Here is an 18,502-nt window from a genome sequence, read left to right on the forward strand (position 1 = left end):
TTTGCCACTGAATAATTCATGATTCACGCCCTTCATCAAACACCATTAAATTAATTAAACCTAATAATTTTAGAAATTAATTAGGGTTATTTTCTTTTTTCAATATTCTCTTGAGGTGATGTAATAATATAGGAGTTGATAGTCCCCTTAAATATTCTAACCAATACACTAATTCATCCAAAAAAAAAATTAAGAAATATGGTACAAATTTATGAAAATCAAGCTGCACTAGCTCCATCAATTGATAAACCAATTAATTGAAATAAATAATATTTTTCTTTATAATATTTTTCTGCTACAATATTACCTTTTAAAGACTTAATATGATATTTGTTACTAATAACTATTATTTGAGATAAAATTTTATTAGTCTCTAAATTTTATATTATTTATTTCTAATAACTTATTTTTTGAGATAAAATTTATCAGTCTCTAAATTATTTATTTTTAAAAATTAATTTTTTGAGGCAAAAACTTATTAGTCTCTAAATTTATAATTATTTGTTTCTAATAATTAATTTTTTGTGGTAAAGCTTATTAGTATCTAAATGTTATATTATTTGTTTCTAATAATTAATTTTTTGAGGCAAAACATATTGGTCTCTAAATGTTATATTATTTGTTTTTAAGTCATTAAGATTAACTTTATTTATATAAAAAGTTTTAATTTTTTTAATTTGTTACTAAAAAAATTCTTTTTTTATAATAAAAAAATTTAATAACTAATTAAATTCTCTCTCTTCAAAGTTGTGTTAAGTATGAATAGATTATATATAATTAAATAAAAAAGTAATTTTTAAAAATTAAACATGTAAATGCATACACATATATATTTATATTTTATTATGTTTGTAGATGTTAAAATAAAGAAATTATATGTTTCTTTTAATCTATATAATTAAAGCTCTTAATCAACATATTATTAGTAATTATTGAGCTAACATGTATTATTAATTTCTTAAGAAAAAAACTCAAAATTTTGATAAAACACTTTTACCATTAAACTACAAAATGATTTGAATTTATTAATTATATGTATATTAATATATTTATTTTTTAATTATTATTTTTAATTAAATTTGTACTTAAAAATATATAAGTACTATAATAAATATAAGAAAATTTGATTATATAATGTAATATATTATTAATTCTTTATTATAGTAAAGTATTTATTTGATGAATTTAAAATTTAAATTCTAAATTGTAAATAAGAAAATAATAATTAAAAATAAGCAATGCTCCAAATCATTTTTTCAAGGACTTGGAGATGATAGTTTTCTTATAAAAGTAATCTTTGCCCTTGAAATTTCAAGCAAAAAGTGGGAAATATGGCGCTGCTAGTTATAATTTATTTTTTAAAATTATATTTATTTATTTATTTTAGATGATATTTATTATTTTTAATAATTAAAATAAATTTCATTTAAATTGTAGTAATACATAAATATTATATATTAAAGATAAATAAATGCATTAATATTAATAATTAATGATATGAAGAAATTAATATATAATGACAAGATAATTTATTTTTAGAAAATATTATTAGAGATAAATTTATTTAATTTTAAAAGTAAATTTAGAAATTTTAATATAGGTAATTAAAGTCAATTTAATTTATTTTTAAAAATAAATTTAAGGATAAATAATATAATTTATAAAAATGAAAAAAGAAATGATTATTTTTGTCTTTATAAGTTATTAATATAAATAAATATATTTATTTTTGAAGATTAAATTCCTGTCAAATATATATTTATCTTTATATTTATCTCTAATTATATTTATAAACAATAATAAAAAAGATAAATAATTATAAAAATACATAAAAATAAATAAATAATTTTTAAAATTAAAATTTTAGTCTCAATATAATACTTTTAGTACACTGTTTCTAAAGATTCAAACGTCATCAATTTATATTAATAAAAAATCCGAGAACCCAAACCCCTTTTAAAAACAATTAATTAAAAAAGTATAGCTAAATAACTTCTGATAAAAAAATTACTTTGTTAAGTATAAGTTACTGATACCGATTGATTTTATTTTAATTATATATATAAATAAATTTTAATTCATCAAAATAATAAATTATAATTATTTTTAGTATTTTTTTATTTTGTTTTATAATTAAAAATAATAATTTTTTTATAAAAATTTTTATTGAACTTGGATATTTAGTATTGGTGGAGCAAAAACCGACGAAATTTTTTATTAATTTTTAACAACTTGTGTTTTATTTTAGTATTATATTTATATATAAATTATAAACTTAAAATTTTTTAAAAAATTTTAAATTATTACTTTTATAATTATGTATATATTTAAATTAAAAACTAATTAATAAAATTAAAAAATTAATATCATAATTAAAAATAAATTTATTAATACGTATTTTAGAAAAGAGGTTTTTAAAATTTATAAGCTAATAAAAAATATATATGAGACGTTAGCATGTCTCTAATGTCAACTTCTGATTTGGGCACTGTGTGGAGCTTCTTTTCTCCTATTCCGTCGGTATGGGAAGGGACGCGTGGCTCCAAGTTAGACTTGGAATGAAGATAAGAGACGTATGGCCATGTTCACAAAGCGTGCAAATATGTGAGTCTGTTGCTCCCACTGACATCGACTCTTTCCCTTCGCACATTTGATCAATTGACCCCCACTTTGTATTGATCTAAGCCTTTTTCATTAAATTAATTAATTAGGTATCAACTCGTCTAAATAGTTTGCGTTTTGCTGGTCTCAAGTTAGGATAAAGGAGGAGAGTTGTGATAGGTGACAATCAACATAAAAATTTTATATCACCTTATGATATGGATTCAAATGATATAAATATTACGGCGTCCTCTACTTATGGGGTGCTACATCGGAGCTCGGATGTAGTGAGAAATATGCAAGAGTGTAGGGCGTTCACTGAAAGCGACGCGCCATACCGACGCCTGGCTGTGGTATTAAATGAGCAAAGGTTCCCACATCATGGACGGGTGTAGGCAAAGAAGTTAGTCCATATGACATATAGTAAAACTAAAGAAGTTAGTCTATAGGACATATAGTAGAACAAATAGTGGAATAAAACACAAGATAGGCATAGAGAGCAATAAAAGATATCATAGAAGGAGATCAATTAGGAAAGAACAGGATAGGAGAAGAATCCGAGTTAGTACTTGGAATGTTGGATCACTTATAGGAAAATTAATAGAGCTTGTGGATACATTGGAAATGAGAAGGGTGAATATTGCTTGCATTCAGGAGACTAAATGGGTAAGAGAGAAAAGCAAGGAAGTGGGTAATTCAAGGTACAAACTGTGATTTACCGGAAAGGAGAGAAACAAGAACGGAGTGGGCATAATTATAAACAAAACATTGAAATATGCTGTAATAGCTATGAAATAGTAGGAGATAGAATTATCCTAGTAAAGCTAGTACTAGAAGGAGAAATAATAAATATAGTTAGTGCTTATGCCTCACAAATAGGACTAGATAGTGAGAGTAAACAAAGGTTTTGGGAAGATATGGATAATCTAATGCAAAACATACCAAATGAAGAGAATGTTTTCATCGGTGGAGATTTGAATGGACATGTAGGAAGTGATAGGCAAGGTTATGAGAATGTTCACGGAGGTTTTGGTTTTGAAAGCCAAAATGAGGAGGGAAAAAACATCTTGGATTTTGCTATGGCATACGACCTAATACTAGCAAATACTTACTTTATAAAAAAAGAGTCACATTTAGTTACTTTAAAAAGTGGGCAACATAGAAGCCAAATTGACTTCCTCTTAACCAGGAAGACAAATAGAGCTCTATGCAAGGATTGCAATGTCATTTCGGGAGAGGCTCTAACAAGTCAATATAGGTTAGTGGTCTTAGATGTCAAATTTAAGAACAATTCAAGTAAGGTTAGAAGAAATAGTGTAGCTCAAACAAAGTGGTGGGAGTTCAAAGGAGTAAAGCAAGTGAAGTTCAAAAATAAACTTCTCGAGTCCGAAGCATGGAAGCTGGATATGGAAGCCAATGGTATGTGGATACAGATGGCATCAAAGATTAGAGAAGTAGCTAGAAAAATACTTGGAGAGTCTAGATGACATGGACCACCCTCAAAAGAGAGATGGTAGTGAAATGAGGAAGTACAAAAAGTAGTGAAGAGAAAGAGAAAATGGTGTAAGAAGTTACCTAAGTGTGATACTAATGAGGCATATGAATAGTACAAGATAGCAAAGAAAGAGGTAAAAGAGACAGTTAGTCAAGCAAGAGTGTAAGCCTTTGAAAAGTTATATGAGAAACTTGGAACTAAAAAAGAGGAGAAAAATATCTATATATTAGCAAGGAGGAGAGAAAAGAAATGTGAAGATCTCAATCAAGTTAGGTGCATTAAGGATAAAGAAGGAAAAGTGTTGGTGAAAGATGAGGACATTAAAGAAAAAAGGAGAAATTATTTTGACGATCTTTTTAATAATAGTCAAAATAGTAATAACGTGAATATAGACTACAAAGCAATAGAAAAGAATGTGAATTATACTAGAAGGATTAGATCTTCAGAAGTAAAGGAAGCACTTAAGAGAATGAAAATGGGTAAAGCATGTGGACCCGATGAAATACCAATTGAAGTGTGGAAGTGTTTGGGAGATATGAGAGTGATATGGTTAACTAAATTGTTTAATAAGATTCTAAACTTAAAGAAAATGCCTGATAAATGAAGGATGAGTATTTTAGTACATATTTTTAAAAATAAGGGAGACATATAAAGTTGCTTAAACTATATGAGAATTAAACTCATGAGCTATACTATGAAGTTGTGAGAGAGAGTTGTGGAACATCGACTACATTGTGATATTTCTATCTCTCCCAATCAATTTGGCTTTATGCCCGGTCATTCAAATATAGAAGCGATCTTTCTCATTAGAAGCTTGATAGAGAAATATAGATATGTGAAGAAAGATCTACACATAATTTTTATCGATTTAGAGAAGGCTTATGATAGTGTTCCAAGATATATCCTATAGAGAGTGTTAGAACAAAAAAGGATATCTATTAGGTACATAAAAGTGTTGAAAGATATGTATGAAAGAGCAACTACTATTGTGCGCACAGTGATAAGGGGTATAAGAGATTTTTCTATCTCAGTTGGATTACACCAAGGTTCAGCTGTAAGCCCTTACCTTTTTACATTAGTTTTAGATGAATTGACGAAACATATACAAAAGAGTCTCTCTTGGTGCGTGATATTTGCGGATGATATAGTTCTGATAGATGAGACGCAAGGAGTCAATAGAAAGCTAGAGTTTTGGAGAAGTACTCTAGAGTCAAAGGACTTTAAGTTAAGTAGAACGAATACAAAATATATGTATTACAAGTTCAGTAAAGACCGAACTGGTGATAGGGAAAAGTTAGTTTGGATGGAGTGATACTGTCTTAAAGTAATCACTTTAAATATCTCGGCTCAGTACTTCAAATAGATGGGGAATGTGAGGAGGATGTTAGTCATAGGATTAAAGCTGGATGGTTGAAGTGGAGATGTGCCACGAGAGTTTTATGTGATCGCAAGATTCCCAATAAGTTGAAAAGAAAAATTTTACCGTACAACTATACGACCGGCCATGTTATATGGTAGTGAGTGTTGGGCATTGAAGGAGTCGTATGTGTCTAAGATAAGAGTTGCGGATATGAGAAGGTTAAGGTGGATGAGTGGTCATGCTAGACTAGATAAAGTTCGTAATGAGAGTATTAGAGAAAAGATAGGAGAGGTGCCAATTGAGGATAAGTTGAGAGAAGGGAGATTGATGTGGTTTGATCATGTAAAGCATAGATATACGGATGCTCCAATTAGACAAGTAGAGCACATTAGGTTAGAGGATAGAAAGAAAAGAAGGGGTAGACCTAAACTGACTTGGAGGAAAGTAGTACAATATAACATAGAAGTATTACACATTTCGGAGGATTTAACCCAAAATCGTTTAGAGTTGAGAAAGATAATTCATATAACCGACTCCAAATTTTTTGGATAAAGGCTTAGTTGAGTTGAGTTGAATTAATTAGGTATCAACTTCTCTTTTAATTTTTTTTATTTATCTTATAAAAATCTCAAGAATAATTAAAAAATATATATTGAAGATAAGAAGGCATGCATGCATGTAGCTTTCAGTGTAAAGTCTTATCTTTATATGTTGAAGAGATAACAATACATAGCCTTTCCTTTTGTAAACATTTTCATGAGAAAAAGAAATTTTACTCATGCATCCTCCATGGTTGACGTTAGTCAATTAAAGAGTAATGAAGATAGCAACATCTTCTATATATGCCACAGTCACCATCAAAGCAAACGTAGGAAGTGGGTAATGTTAAGGGTCATGCGATCAAAGTGGGAACCTACAAAAGGATAAGTTTGGCCATTTGAAGCCAAAGGATACAATAAATCTTGTAGATATCCGATGATGCAAACTTCCAATAACATGATTAATGAATATCCCTCCATTTATTTTGCCATATATATCATAGAAAAATTTTTATATGTAATGATTACATTTTAATTATTTAATTTGAGAGATTTTTTTTTTAACGGTAATGTCCTGGCCTCGGTCCTTGGAACAGGCTCCATTTGGCGGTGCCGCCCAATGTCCTGGAATGGCCGCCGCAAACGATATTGTACCATTTAGGATTACAAGGCAATACAGATATTCTCCCCCACCATGCCCATTGATGTGGTTGACGGGTTGACATTTAATCTTTTTTTTTCTTATAATAGTGGGGCACAACAATATCATATGCTATCTTCTACTATCGTTTCCCCTTTTTTTTTTTAATTATTTTGATATTTTCTCATCATTTTTTTATTAAAAAAAAACTAAGTAACAGCCGCCATGCTGGTCCATCGCATCTGAACTGGACATTCGCTCTCGCAACTTCCAAGAATTTTCATTCCCAATCTTAATGTAACGGCAAATTTAATAACAAACTTCAATTTCTTAAATTAATTTTTTTCAGAGTGTTTTATAAACCAAAATGAACGGCATTTTGTACATAAAAATAGGGAGAATGTGATAAGGATGTCTGTGTGGATTTCAGTGCAGTTGAGGTATTATATTATCCATGAATAGAAAGAGTGTTAATCGATAGATAAGATCAAGCTTTATTGTTTTGTACAGACAGCTAGCAAGACCTAATCACCAAATACCTACTCCAACAGGAAAATAATAATAATAAATAATTTAAAATTTAATATTTCAGCAAAATAAAAAGAAAAAAGAGTGGAAGAAAAGGCAGATCAGAGCGAAGTCTTAGGCCATCTAAACGTGGGACCCGGCACCGTTTCCTCCTCTATCAATCCAGCTATCAATTCACGAACCCTTCCTGTGTCACGTTGGCACTCTCTATGCCATACCACAGCCCCTTCCCTTCCTCCTCTCCCTTTCCCTATCTTTGGCGTGAGGATATTATTAATACCCTCATCTCCCTCTCTGCAACTTATTTTTTATTTTCACATTTCCAAGAATTTAATTTCTTCTTATTTATATATATGCTTCTCTACTCTTTCTCTCTTTCCATTTTTATATGTTCATAACATACCATGATGACCTTTTGTAAGAAGAGCGTTCACTCTTTCTTAGGTCTCTCCACAATTCCCATGAATCTTGATGATGATAATAAACAACCTTGTTCTTCCAAATGCCTTGCTCTTTTAACTTCTGGCCTTGGCTTGACTACTGCCACTGCTGCTGATTCTCATAAAACTCCTAATGTTCTTGAATCTGCTTCTGTTGTCAAGTCTTCATCATCATCATCATCCTCTCCTCCTCCTTCTCCTTTCAAGAAAGATCCTGGTGGGTTTGGTTTCATTGATGATGTTGGTGGTGGTGTTAATGGATTGATGTCTTGCACTGAGAGTTTAGGATTTGAGAGCTCCGATGAAAGAAGGGTTGATGACGAGATTGAGTTGTGTTCCAGGATGAAATCCACCGCTAATAAGGTTAAGTGGAGGAAGATTGGTGAGAGAAGAGAGGTTAAGAAGTTTCCGCCACCGATTTCTTCCTTGGACCATAATGGTCACCCTTGTTTCTTTCTCCGGCCGATCAGAAAGGATGGAAGACTCGAGTTGACGGAGGTTAGGATTGATAGGCCAGAGATTTTACGTGCTTATCGTGAACATGGAAGGTTGAGGTTGCATCTCGTTAGAGATGAAGATTCCGATATTAATGAAGAGCTTCAAGTTCAAGATCAAGAACATGAAAAACAAGCAGAAATATTGGAGGAAGAAAAGATTGAAGAGGAGGAGGTTGGAGAAGAAGAAGAAGAAGAAGAAGAGACAAGTGAGGAATGGAGGTTTCCGGTGAATGGAGAAGGGTTTAGGAGGTGTCATGAGCTGGGGACACAGCATCATGATTATCACCACGGCCACCATCATAATTTGCATGTATGGAGCCAGCACTGCGTGACAACTAGGTGAAGCTAAGTCCTAAGATGGTCACGTGGGGTGTGAAAAAGAGACGAGAATTAAAGAGTGTGTGCGTCTGTGTATCTGCGTGTCCTTAATTGAAGACGCCTACTGTTGTTCTTTGGTAGACAATACAAAATTAATTTCTCAAGGGAGAGAAGGTTGATGCGTCTCAACTAAATTTGGAGGAGTGGATTGGATTGGTTCAATGGGTTCGAATCGAATCTTGGGATCCACATCAATTGAAAGAGCCTTGCGGGTAACACACACAGATTTATCAGTTAAAATTTCCAAATTTAGAAATTTGATACACAATTTTTCTTATTATTTTTTATCTTTGAAAGAAAAAATTGGCAAATGCCAAATGCCATATCTATGATCATCACCATAACCAAAGTCTAGAAATTTGATGAGTTTATGAATTATGGTCTCTTCCACCAAAGAACAAAAGAAGTGATGATAATAATAATAATAAATTATGTATTTATAATGGATATTTTAGCACAAAGGTTATGGTTTCCTGGTCTATGTGGCCTGGTTGTATTGGTTGGTTGATGTAGCAAAATTAATGGTCAATGGATACGGAGACTTTGAAATGTACACCAATTATTAAATTATTATATATAGTGTTGACAAATTTTTGTGCCTAATGATATAATATGATCACATGATCGACCTGCCTTGCAGAGATGATATCATATCATATCAGCAGTCAGCTTAAAAATGCAACAAATTACTGCGATCAAAATATCAAGTGTTATAAGTTTTTCTGTTGCGAAGAGTGTGAACATGAAGAATACCTCAAGATTTCAGGGTGTAAACTTCTAATGGTGGTGATATGTTCAAAAGAAGTCTGCTATATCAGCCAATATTAAAATTTTGCTGTGAAGGCTTCAGAAAACTAGGGCCCAGTTCAAGTCCGTAGGGGTGAGTAGTAAGGAGTCCATATCACACATATCAATATAAAGAATTAATAAGCATATCCAATTGCAGATTTTAGTCATTTTGGGTAGCTTTTCTCCTTGTTGGCGTTTTGCTCTATTCAGTTCCACGACACATTTGGCATGAATGTCTTCCAACTTTAAAGAAAGTTAATATCTGATTCAGTACTCGAACCACTAGCTGGTTCGATTAAACAGAAGAACGACATCCAAGTAATATCAATTAAAGTAAACTCGATTTTTGTTCCCTACATTTAACATTCATAATGTAATCTGTCACGGGGGCGTAGCTCATATGGTAGAGCGCTCGCTTCGCATGCGAGAGGCACGGGGTTCGATTCCCCGCGTCTCCAATTTCGCCTTTAATGAATTTGGGGCTTTTTGGCCCTTTCGAAAACGCCGTCGTCGCCCCATTACTGTAGCTCTGCATGAGATCAGTGTGAAAACTTGTTTAGGAATATTGGAAAAAGCAGCAGGCAATGGGGATGAAGAAGATGAAATGTCAACACCAGGTTGGCAAATCTAGAAATCCCATCTTCGTAAACACTCAGGCGCCGTCGCCGACGCTTATGTGCCTACCTAGCTGTTCATCACACAATTTCAAAATCAAATTTTTTAATACATGTAGATAAAATTCGTTATTATTAAGTTTTTCTCAACATTTTAACATATAATTTCTTTTAAAGGTTTAAATCCTATTTCAGGCTGCTGAATGGTCTCCTTTTTTGCATCAAATTTCTACTTTCTTAATTTTTCTTTTATGGATTTATCATTATATTTCTATTTTAAAAAATTTGAATAATAATTGAGTGTATATATATAACTTCATGAGTTACAGTACATTTTCCTAGGCTCCGTTATTTTTGTATATTATTTTTTTAAATAGAATATTATTTTTTAAATTTTAATAATTTTATTAAAATTTAAACACACTTATATATATATATACTATTAATTAAATATTATAATTAAATAAAGAAAAATATGTTTTTATAAATAAATTATTTTTTTAAAATAAATAGAATATTTTTTTGTTATTGATTTCTTAATATTAATTATTTTAATAATTATTAATTATTTTATTAACTATTAAATATTAACAGTTAATAATTTATTATTTATATAATTATTAAAATAAAAATATTTGATAAAAATAATTATTAAATTAAAAAATAATAATATAATTTTATTAATTTTATTTTAAATATTTTCTTAATTTTTAAATAGTAAAAAAAATAATTTTTTTATAAATAATTATTTTAAATTTTAAACACTAATATTTAATAAATATTATCTAAAATGCTATTACCGAACTACCCTTAAATAACTCGAAAAATATATCTTATTTCCCTTTATTTTTTATTTTCTCTCTAATTTTTTAAATACAAAAAATAGCTCTCTCGTTATTTTCATTTATATTATTTCTTCTTCCCTTTCCCCTCACCCAAATGCATCCCTACAGCATTACTCTTTTATTAAGTTTATTTGCGATGGTATCTTAAAAAAAAGTGTCACTAATTAATTAATTAATTTAATAATAAAACCAAAAAGTTGAATAACTTTCTTTATTTTGAAAAAGTTAAGAGTTGACAATTCAACAAGATTAAGAAATGAAAATGGAGACAAGACTGGCACACTATAAAAGCCAATCCGACGAGCCTGACTTGATGTTCATTTTCGACAGATACAGAAGCACATACGCTTATTACAGATTTCTTTTTGATTTTTTGGTTTCTATAACAAGAAAGAAACAGATTCATAGTCTCCAAATCAAGAATCAAGAATCAGCACCACCACCACCATTACTACCGCTTCCTAACCATGACCACTGACGACCACCACCCTTTCAAGTTCCTCCCCAAGCGGATTATCCTTGTCCGCCATGGCGAGTCAATGGGCAACATAGACACCGCCGCCTATGTAACCACCCCTGACAACAAAATCCCATTAACCTCATTGGGTCTAGACCAGGCCCGTGTCGCTGGGACTCATTTGCGCAATCTATTTTCCGATCACGGAAACTGCACCACCAACTGGCGGGTCTACTTCTATGTCTCCCCCTACCAGCGTACCCGATCCACTCTCCGGGAGATCGGACGGTCGTTTGAGAGACAGAGGATTATTGGGGTTAGAGAGGAGTGTAGGATTAGAGAGCAAGATTTTGGTAATTTTCAGATCGAGGAGAGGATGAAGGTGATTAAAGAGACCAGAGAGAGGTTTGGGAGGTTCTTTTATCGGTTTCCTGAAGGAGAATCTGCTGCTGATGTTTTTGACCGCGTTTCAAGTACGGTTCTTTTCCTTGACCTTGTTAATTAATTTGGTTAATGGTGTTCTTTTCTTTATTATTACTATTTCTGTTTGTTTAGTGAATTAACCTTAATATCCTATTAAACTTCTAAACATTCTGCTCGTCTGAATAATCTATCTTATGCAAATTTGATTGTAGGGAAAATCATAGGATAAGAAAAAAATTGAATTCAAAACCTGAGTTTTAAGCTAAACTGTTTATGTTTTAACCTGTTTCCTGTTAATGTAGAAAAGCAGCTTAATTTTGTATTGGGACTGTGATGAACTGAGCTCCATTGTCTCTTTAAAAATGCTAAATCAATTAGCATAGTTAGTCAGAGTAGTTTGGGCTATTTTTACAATCAGTTCCTTTTATGCCAAATATATCTCTTTCAAAATGCTCAATTAAATTGGTAGTTTAGACTTGGACAGTGAACTACTGAAGAAATAGGAAAATGTGTTGTGAAATGTTCATATAAAGAAGTTGAAAATGGATTCAGAATATGTATCTCATTCTGAACATTTTGTAAGCAACAGAAGGCTTTTATTTTTGATATTTAGGCATAAAAACATACATTTTGCAGGTTCTTTATGCAATTGAACTTTTCTCATGCTTTGGTTCTGGGGCCTGAACATGACCTGATCTTCTTAATTACATTATAGATACAGTATAACCCAGCTTGGATTAGTTAAATGGCTTTGGAATCTAACCTCAGTAAGCATGTGATTGTCAGTTAAGAGTATTTAATTTAGTCCGGTATTTCATGAGTTAAGCATTGCTTCAATTAATAGGCAGAGATATATTTCCATGTGCAAAAGTTCTCCTTGTGGTTTAGTGTAACTTTTTACTTGGAAACTAACTGAGAAATGCTTTTAACTCAGTGTTTTAACAAATTAAAGTTCAAATTGACCCTTGAATTATATTCATGAATTTGGCTCAAAATAAAGTTCCTGGTCAAATTAACAACTTCTATTTTGTAGCCAATTTAGCCTAATGGTTTGAAAGGATGAATAAAATATTACTAGTGATATTTATTTTCTGCATTTTTTGTTTGTAACAAAATTTTAGGATTTTAGGGGGAAAAAGAAACAAATTGAGGGACAAACCATGAATTTGTAGGGCTTCTAAGACAAATAACCAAGCTAACTACTCAATCAAACCCAAAACTCAGCAAGCAAAATTTTCCCTGATTAAAGTCCCCCATATTTCCAGTTATTGTCTCCACACATCTGAAAAGCCAAATATCATCATTTCATCCAAAAGCCGTCCTGTCTCTTTTTCATAGACAACACAACACAGCTCCCAAACTTCTTTACTCAAAGCAAAAATTTCTAGTACCTCAGCCAAATCAGACTGGTGGCTGACGTTGTGGTGGCTCTCAGGACGGAACTTCATGTTAACCAACTTTTCAACAATTTCCTATTTCATTTTTGGATTAACTTGTCAAATGAATCAAGCTGTTCTTGCACGAGATATATTGAGGCTGATTGTGCTCATGATCATCACCCATGGCTGTGAGCCTGTGACTACTAAATTTTCAAACACTGTGTCTTCTTAGCCTTTGTTGGAAAAGATTAGCTTATTTGTTATTTAGTTTTTAGTTTTAGAAGCCCTAAGAATTCATTGGCAAGGATAAAAATTTCTCAATTTGCTTTTTTAGAGAAGTTTTCTTTTTTTAGAAGTTCTTTCTCCAAAATTTTAAAACATTATTAGAAAAATATTTAAAAAGTACATAATTTAAATTTCATTTACCTGCCAAACTATTGGGACCGTAAAATAAAAGTTTGTGCTAATTTGGCAAAATAGCTAATTTTGGATCTAATTGGTTTGACGTATAATTCTGGGATTAATTTTACTTTAATTCCAATGTTTAACAGCGGAGAGAAGTTTTTTTAATAGAATGAATTATTCAGGTTAAATGTTTTCTTCTGGCAGGTTTTCTTGAATCTCTTTGGAGGGACTTAGACATGAACAGGCTTCACAAGGAGCCTTATCGTGACCTAAATCTCATAATTGTATCGCATGGATTAACTTGTCGTGTATTCCTCATGAAGTGGTTCAAGTGGACAGTGGAACAATTTGAGCACCTAAATAATCTTGGGAACTGTGAGTTTCGAGTGATGGAATTAGGAGAAGGTGGGGAATACAGCTTAGCAATTCATCACACCAATGAAGAAATGCAAGAATGGGGAATGTCTCCTGAAATGATTGCTGACCAGAAGTGGCGAATCCATGCCCACAGGGGTGATTGGAATGACAACTGTCCCTGGTACTTCGATGCATTTTTTGATCATCTAAAGACAGATGTGGATAAAGAAAGTGATGACAAAGCAGATGATTCTTCAACTACATGTGAATAAGCTACCCAGAAATCAGATGCGAAATTCTTTTGATTTAATCTGTACCAATTTCATTTATTGACCTGTGTTTAGTTGAATACCTTACTAGAAAAACACATGGAAACCGTAGTTTTAAACTGAGCAAACAGAGGCTTCTTGTTGTAGCCTGCACTGCAAGATTATTTAGGTGGTAGATTGTCAGTACTTTCTTGGAAAGATCTACTTCCGAATGCATGATTGGCTGCTATCTGCAAAATGTAAACACAAAAGCATTACAATTTCGTGGTCATGGTGAATTTGTTCCATGTATTGTGTGATTGTTCGTTGTCTGATTTTGTGGTAGAAAGACGTCTTTTATCTGCTTCAGATTCAGCCTTCAGTTAATTTATGAATATTTTGAGTCTGGAGCTGCTTATGACAGTTCTTATTTCTTTATGCCAAGCAATTCAAGAATTTTCAATCATGTTCTCAAATCGTAATGGCTGCTTCTAAAATTTTGGTTGAGAAATTAAAAACTACTATTTTAAAAGGTATCATAAAAAGTATCATTTTAGATATTTTAAAATTTTTATAATTATTAAATTAAAACTAGTTTTTAATATTTACGGATGCCAACAGATTATGTATTTTTGTATACTCGATTCAATTTAACTTATTTCACTTTCAAAGGATATATTTGGTAGTGTATAATAGGTTTGAGAAGGTTTAGTAATAGTGCAAGAGATAAATTTCAAAGACTGTTTCTGAAATTTAGGAGCTGTAATATAATAGTTTCTAAACTTAAAAACATAGTAAAAAACTCTTTGAACTTTAAAATTTATACGGTGAAATTCTTCTAATCCTTAATAGTTGATTTATGTATTTCAGAATAATAGTGACCTGATAAAATTAAATATGATTTTTTTCACTGATTAACCGTAAAAGAATTTCAGCCGTATGAAATAACGAAGTACTGGATATATAATAGCTCATTAGAAAGATTTTACCTTAAAAAAAAAAATAACGGTGACCATTTACATTATCGCCACTTTTAATTATTCACAGTAGCGTATTACTTGTAAATAAATTATTTGGAATCAAAAAAATTTTACTGTGTGAAAATTTTATATTACATTTTAAAATTTAGATATAGTTCTGTTATAATATCAAAAGTTTAAAGATAGTTATTGAAATTTATCTTAGTATTTATGATGAGTTTAAATTTGAAATTAGATATCAATTTTATGTGAATAATTAATTAAATATAAAATATATATTTTTAATATAATATTATAATTTTTAAAATATTATACTTTTGATAAATGAAATTAAACATGTTTTAAGATTATTTTTAAAATACAAATCATTAATTAAAAATATAAAATTAAATGTATTTAGCTAATAATAATAATAATAGTAATAATAATATAAGTAGTTTATGATTAATTTTAATAAGTTTAAAATGAATTTAAATATAAAATTTTGTGCTCTATAAACGGTCATATTCATTTATTTATTTTAAATAACAGTTACCCAGCAGATCGGTCACACGGTGGCAGATCGAAAAACACAGGGAGAAGACATGCCATGTGCTTAGCTGCGATCAGATAACTAACGATATCTGCCCTTCATTGCCTGATTTCCTTTCTATCAAAGTTCCAAGTTTTTTCCCCTAAAGAAACAAAAGCAACAAAAAGAATCACTGAAGTAAGCTTTATACGTCAACCCAAAACTCTATGAACTTCCATTTTGCTTTCACTCACTCACTTTATCTTTTTTCTCTCACCATAGCAACAAATCCACACGTAAGTCCTATAAATCTCTTCTACACTTTGTAGGGATCTGGGTCTCCTTTTCCTTCTCAAAAAATTCATGGTATATGTTGCTTTTGCTCTGTTGCACTCTCATTTCAACTAAAGAGGTTCTACACTTAGTTTAATGTTGCAGATGTTACTGTAATAGTTAAATTTTTACAGTTGGACCCAGATCTTGAAATGGGTGCATTTTAAAATACTTCAATGATGCGCCTAATACTCGAATAAGGTGTACATGTCCCAGATCTTGAAATGGGTATCGGATACTTTTTCTTAAAAAAGTTTGGTTTTATTTCTTTTTAACTGGGCAGTTGATATCTGCTTCTGGGTGGTCATTCTGTTCTTGAAAATCGAATTTAAAACAAAGTTGGGTTTGGGGTTTTGTTTCTTTTTGAGTAAATCCATCGATGGCTTATCCATCTGAGCATTATGGGTTGTGTAGTAATGGCGCTTTAAGGATAGTTTTGGCGTTGGTGGCTACATTCTTGGTTGGGTACATCGTGAAACCCCAGCTGTACTCGAGGCAGAGTTCAAGTGCTCAAACTTCATGTCCTTGTGATTGTGATTGCTCTGAAGAATTTGCCTTTTCCTTACCATTAGGTCAGCTTTTACCTTTATAGAATGGTAATGTTTGGTTAGTTTGCATATTTGTGTCTGTTTTGTTCTCATTGAATTAAACTTAATAGACTTACAGCATAAGCATTCACTCGTCTTGGCAGAGAATGTAGTTTGCAATTTTGGTCTTTCTTCTTATTAATTACTACAGTTCTAAAAATGGTTCTAATCCCGTAGTCTGCATATATGGCTCGTACTCATTATAATGTGATCTGCCTTTGTGATGTCTTGAAACTCTGTTTGGAAGCTTTTTTGTTTCCCCTTTAAAGTTTATTTACACAAATGATGTAATGCTTTTGAAGTATGGATCCCTATGAGAAATTACTTTGATTCTTTTGTTAAGTTTTATATATATATATATATATATATATATATATATGTTTTGCAGCTTGAAGAACCAAAATCTGACAACCATAACCATTTTTTTGTTATGGTTAGCCTCTGTCAAGTTCATGTACCAAAGAGTAATTCAACAGCTACTGTCATGGTAGATTTTCCTGCCGCCCTCATAAAACACCGCCATATTGACTTACCGGCTTTTTCATGGAGTCTGGTTGGCTGCTTTGACCTAGGAAAACCATGATCCAGATAGAGTCAAATTAATTTAGGGAACCATTTTCATAGTAGATGGCTCGACAGTTTGATTGAAGAGGATGAAAGGAAGAAGGAATCAATTTTGTAGCTTGAAATATAGCTTATAGGCTAACTGGGTTTTTAACTTTGTCTTCTAATCCATTTTATATTTTGAGTTAAATTCTTGATGAGGTGCTGCTTTCTGGTCAAATAAAAGGTTTCTTTTTTGTAATAAACACACTGAGAAATGAAGCTTTGCAGAGTTCCACACTGCAATGATAGTAACACAAATGCTGTTCAGCAATACAATTACTATCCTTTAAAGACATTTTATTATCTGTATTCTGTTTGTATTCTTCTAGTTGCACTTATTCATTGTCACTGCAAGTCTTGTCCTTCTTTAAAGACAATTTTTTCTTTCCTCTAATTTTGTTCCAATATCTATTCTTTTGCAGGATTTGTCAACAGCTCATATGCAGGTCAGTTTTATGTGTATTCTGCTAGTCATAATATTTCATCGTTTGTTTTTATAATTGTTGTTATCTGTCCATGTCAATTTACATTTGGAACTCTAGAACATTTGGCTGTCTGTGTTCACTGGAATTTTATTTCTCAAAACATCCTTGCAGACAATCATATGTGAACAATGTGAAATCAACCAAAGAATCTCCACCACATTGTTTAATAGCACATTACTAGAGAAGCTTCGTGTGACTTGGAACTTGTACATATATTTTGCTCCTTTTCCTTTCTCTAATTGTTTAAGATGAGTCATGCATATGATTAATGGTCTTCCATAATATAAGATCAAATAAGAAGCCGTGAAATCTAACAGAATGAATAGTTAGTTAAACTAATCTGGCTACGTTTCGAAACCACCCTTGTTAGAATCATAGATTGATTCTTATCCTTAAAAAGTTTTTTTTTTTTCATTGTCTGATTGTTCTTCACTTTATGTGCAGACTGTGGCAACCACAATCCAGATGTACAAGAAGAAATGGAGAAGGATATTGTAGCTTTACTATCAGAGGAAATTGATTTGCAGAAAAGAGTGGCTAATGATTCTTTGGAGCACACCAGGACATTAGTAATGGATGCTAGGAAAGCCTCTTTACACTATCAGAAAGAAGCAGAAAAGTGCAATGCTCAAACGGAAACTTGTGAAGGAGCAAGGGAAAGGGCTGAAGCAGAATTAGTAGAGGAGTATAAGCATTCAGCATTGTGGGAGAAACGTGCAAGAGAACTAGGATGGGAAGATAGCAGTAAAATGTATACATGATGCAAAATTCTTTTTAATTAATATTAGGATTTGATTTGCAATTTGCAAAATAGCTTGTATAACTAGCGCGCAAGTTTATTGTCAATACTCCTGGAGAATTGCCGTTAGGCTGCCTTTAATGCGAAGGAAATTAAACCAACGAAATGGTTCTGTATTTCAACCTCTGATTAAAATATTTCCTTTTTATTTCTCTTAGGCTGCCTCTTGGGGGACCTTGTTGCCCGTAATCAGAACTTTCAATATA

At 31.4% G+C, this 18,502-nt stretch overlaps 3 protein-coding genes and 1 non-coding gene across 4 annotated transcripts; all 4 read left to right on the plus strand.

Annotated features, from left to right (window-relative positions):
* Positions 1-7,253: 7,253 nt before the first annotated feature.
* Positions 7,254-9,755, plus strand: LOC110667463 (protein FANTASTIC FOUR 3). The gene has a single exon (XM_021828316.2). The coding sequence runs from the start codon at positions 7,568-7,570 to the stop codon at positions 8,441-8,443; it is 876 nt and encodes a 291-aa protein (XP_021684008.2). The 5' UTR covers positions 7,254-7,567; the 3' UTR covers positions 8,444-9,755.
* TRNAA-CGC (transfer RNA alanine (anticodon CGC)) lies at positions 9,653-9,725 on the plus strand. Its single transcript has one exon. It is a non-coding gene; the product is annotated as a tRNA-Ala (tRNA).
* A 1,203-nt stretch (positions 9,756-10,958) lies between the features above and the next one.
* LOC110667462 (phosphoglycerate mutase-like protein AT74) lies at positions 10,959-14,232 on the plus strand. The gene is made up of 2 exons (XM_021828314.2): positions 10,959-11,656; positions 13,595-14,232. Exons 1-2 carry the CDS (start codon positions 11,194-11,196, stop codon positions 14,017-14,019), a joined length of 888 nt encoding a protein of 295 aa, XP_021684006.2. The 5' UTR covers positions 10,959-11,193; the 3' UTR covers positions 14,020-14,232.
* A 1,272-nt stretch (positions 14,233-15,504) lies between these two features.
* Positions 15,505-18,449, plus strand: LOC110667478 (uncharacterized). Its single transcript, XM_021828336.2, has 3 exons — positions 15,505-16,391; positions 17,435-17,458; positions 17,942-18,449. The coding sequence occupies exons 1-3, from the start codon at positions 16,199-16,201 to the stop codon at positions 18,256-18,258; spliced, it is 534 nt and encodes a 177-aa protein (XP_021684028.1). The 5' UTR covers positions 15,505-16,198; the 3' UTR covers positions 18,259-18,449.
* Positions 18,450-18,502: the final 53 nt, after the last annotated feature.

The sequence above is a fragment of the Hevea brasiliensis genome, chromosome 5 (assembly GCF_030052815.1).
Source record: "Hevea brasiliensis isolate MT/VB/25A 57/8 chromosome 5, ASM3005281v1, whole genome shotgun sequence".
Classification (NCBI taxonomy): Eukaryota; Viridiplantae; Streptophyta; class Magnoliopsida; order Malpighiales; family Euphorbiaceae; genus Hevea; species Hevea brasiliensis.

Bases quoted from the DNA above. Each gene is read 5' to 3' on its own strand.
- LOC110667462 (XM_021828314.2), top strand. From the start codon at position 11,194: ATGACCACTGACGACCACCACCCTTTCAAGTTCCTCCCCAAGCGGATT. The intron at 11,657-13,594 runs GTACGGTTCTTT...TTCTTCTGGCAG, and splicing joins TGTTTTTGACCGCGTTTCAA to GTTTTCTTGAATCTCTTTGG.
- LOC110667463 (XM_021828316.2), top strand. From the start codon at position 7,568: ATGATGACCTTTTGTAAGAAGAGCGTTCACTCTTTCTTAGGTCTCTCC.
- LOC110667478 (XM_021828336.2), top strand. From the start codon at position 16,199: ATGGCTTATCCATCTGAGCATTATGGGTTGTGTAGTAATGGCGCTTTA. The intron at 16,392-17,434 runs GTCAGCTTTTAC...ATTCTTTTGCAG, and splicing joins TGCCTTTTCCTTACCATTAG to GATTTGTCAACAGCTCATAT. The intron at 17,459-17,941 runs GTCAGTTTTATG...CTTTATGTGCAG, and splicing joins TGTCAACAGCTCATATGCAG to ACTGTGGCAACCACAATCCA.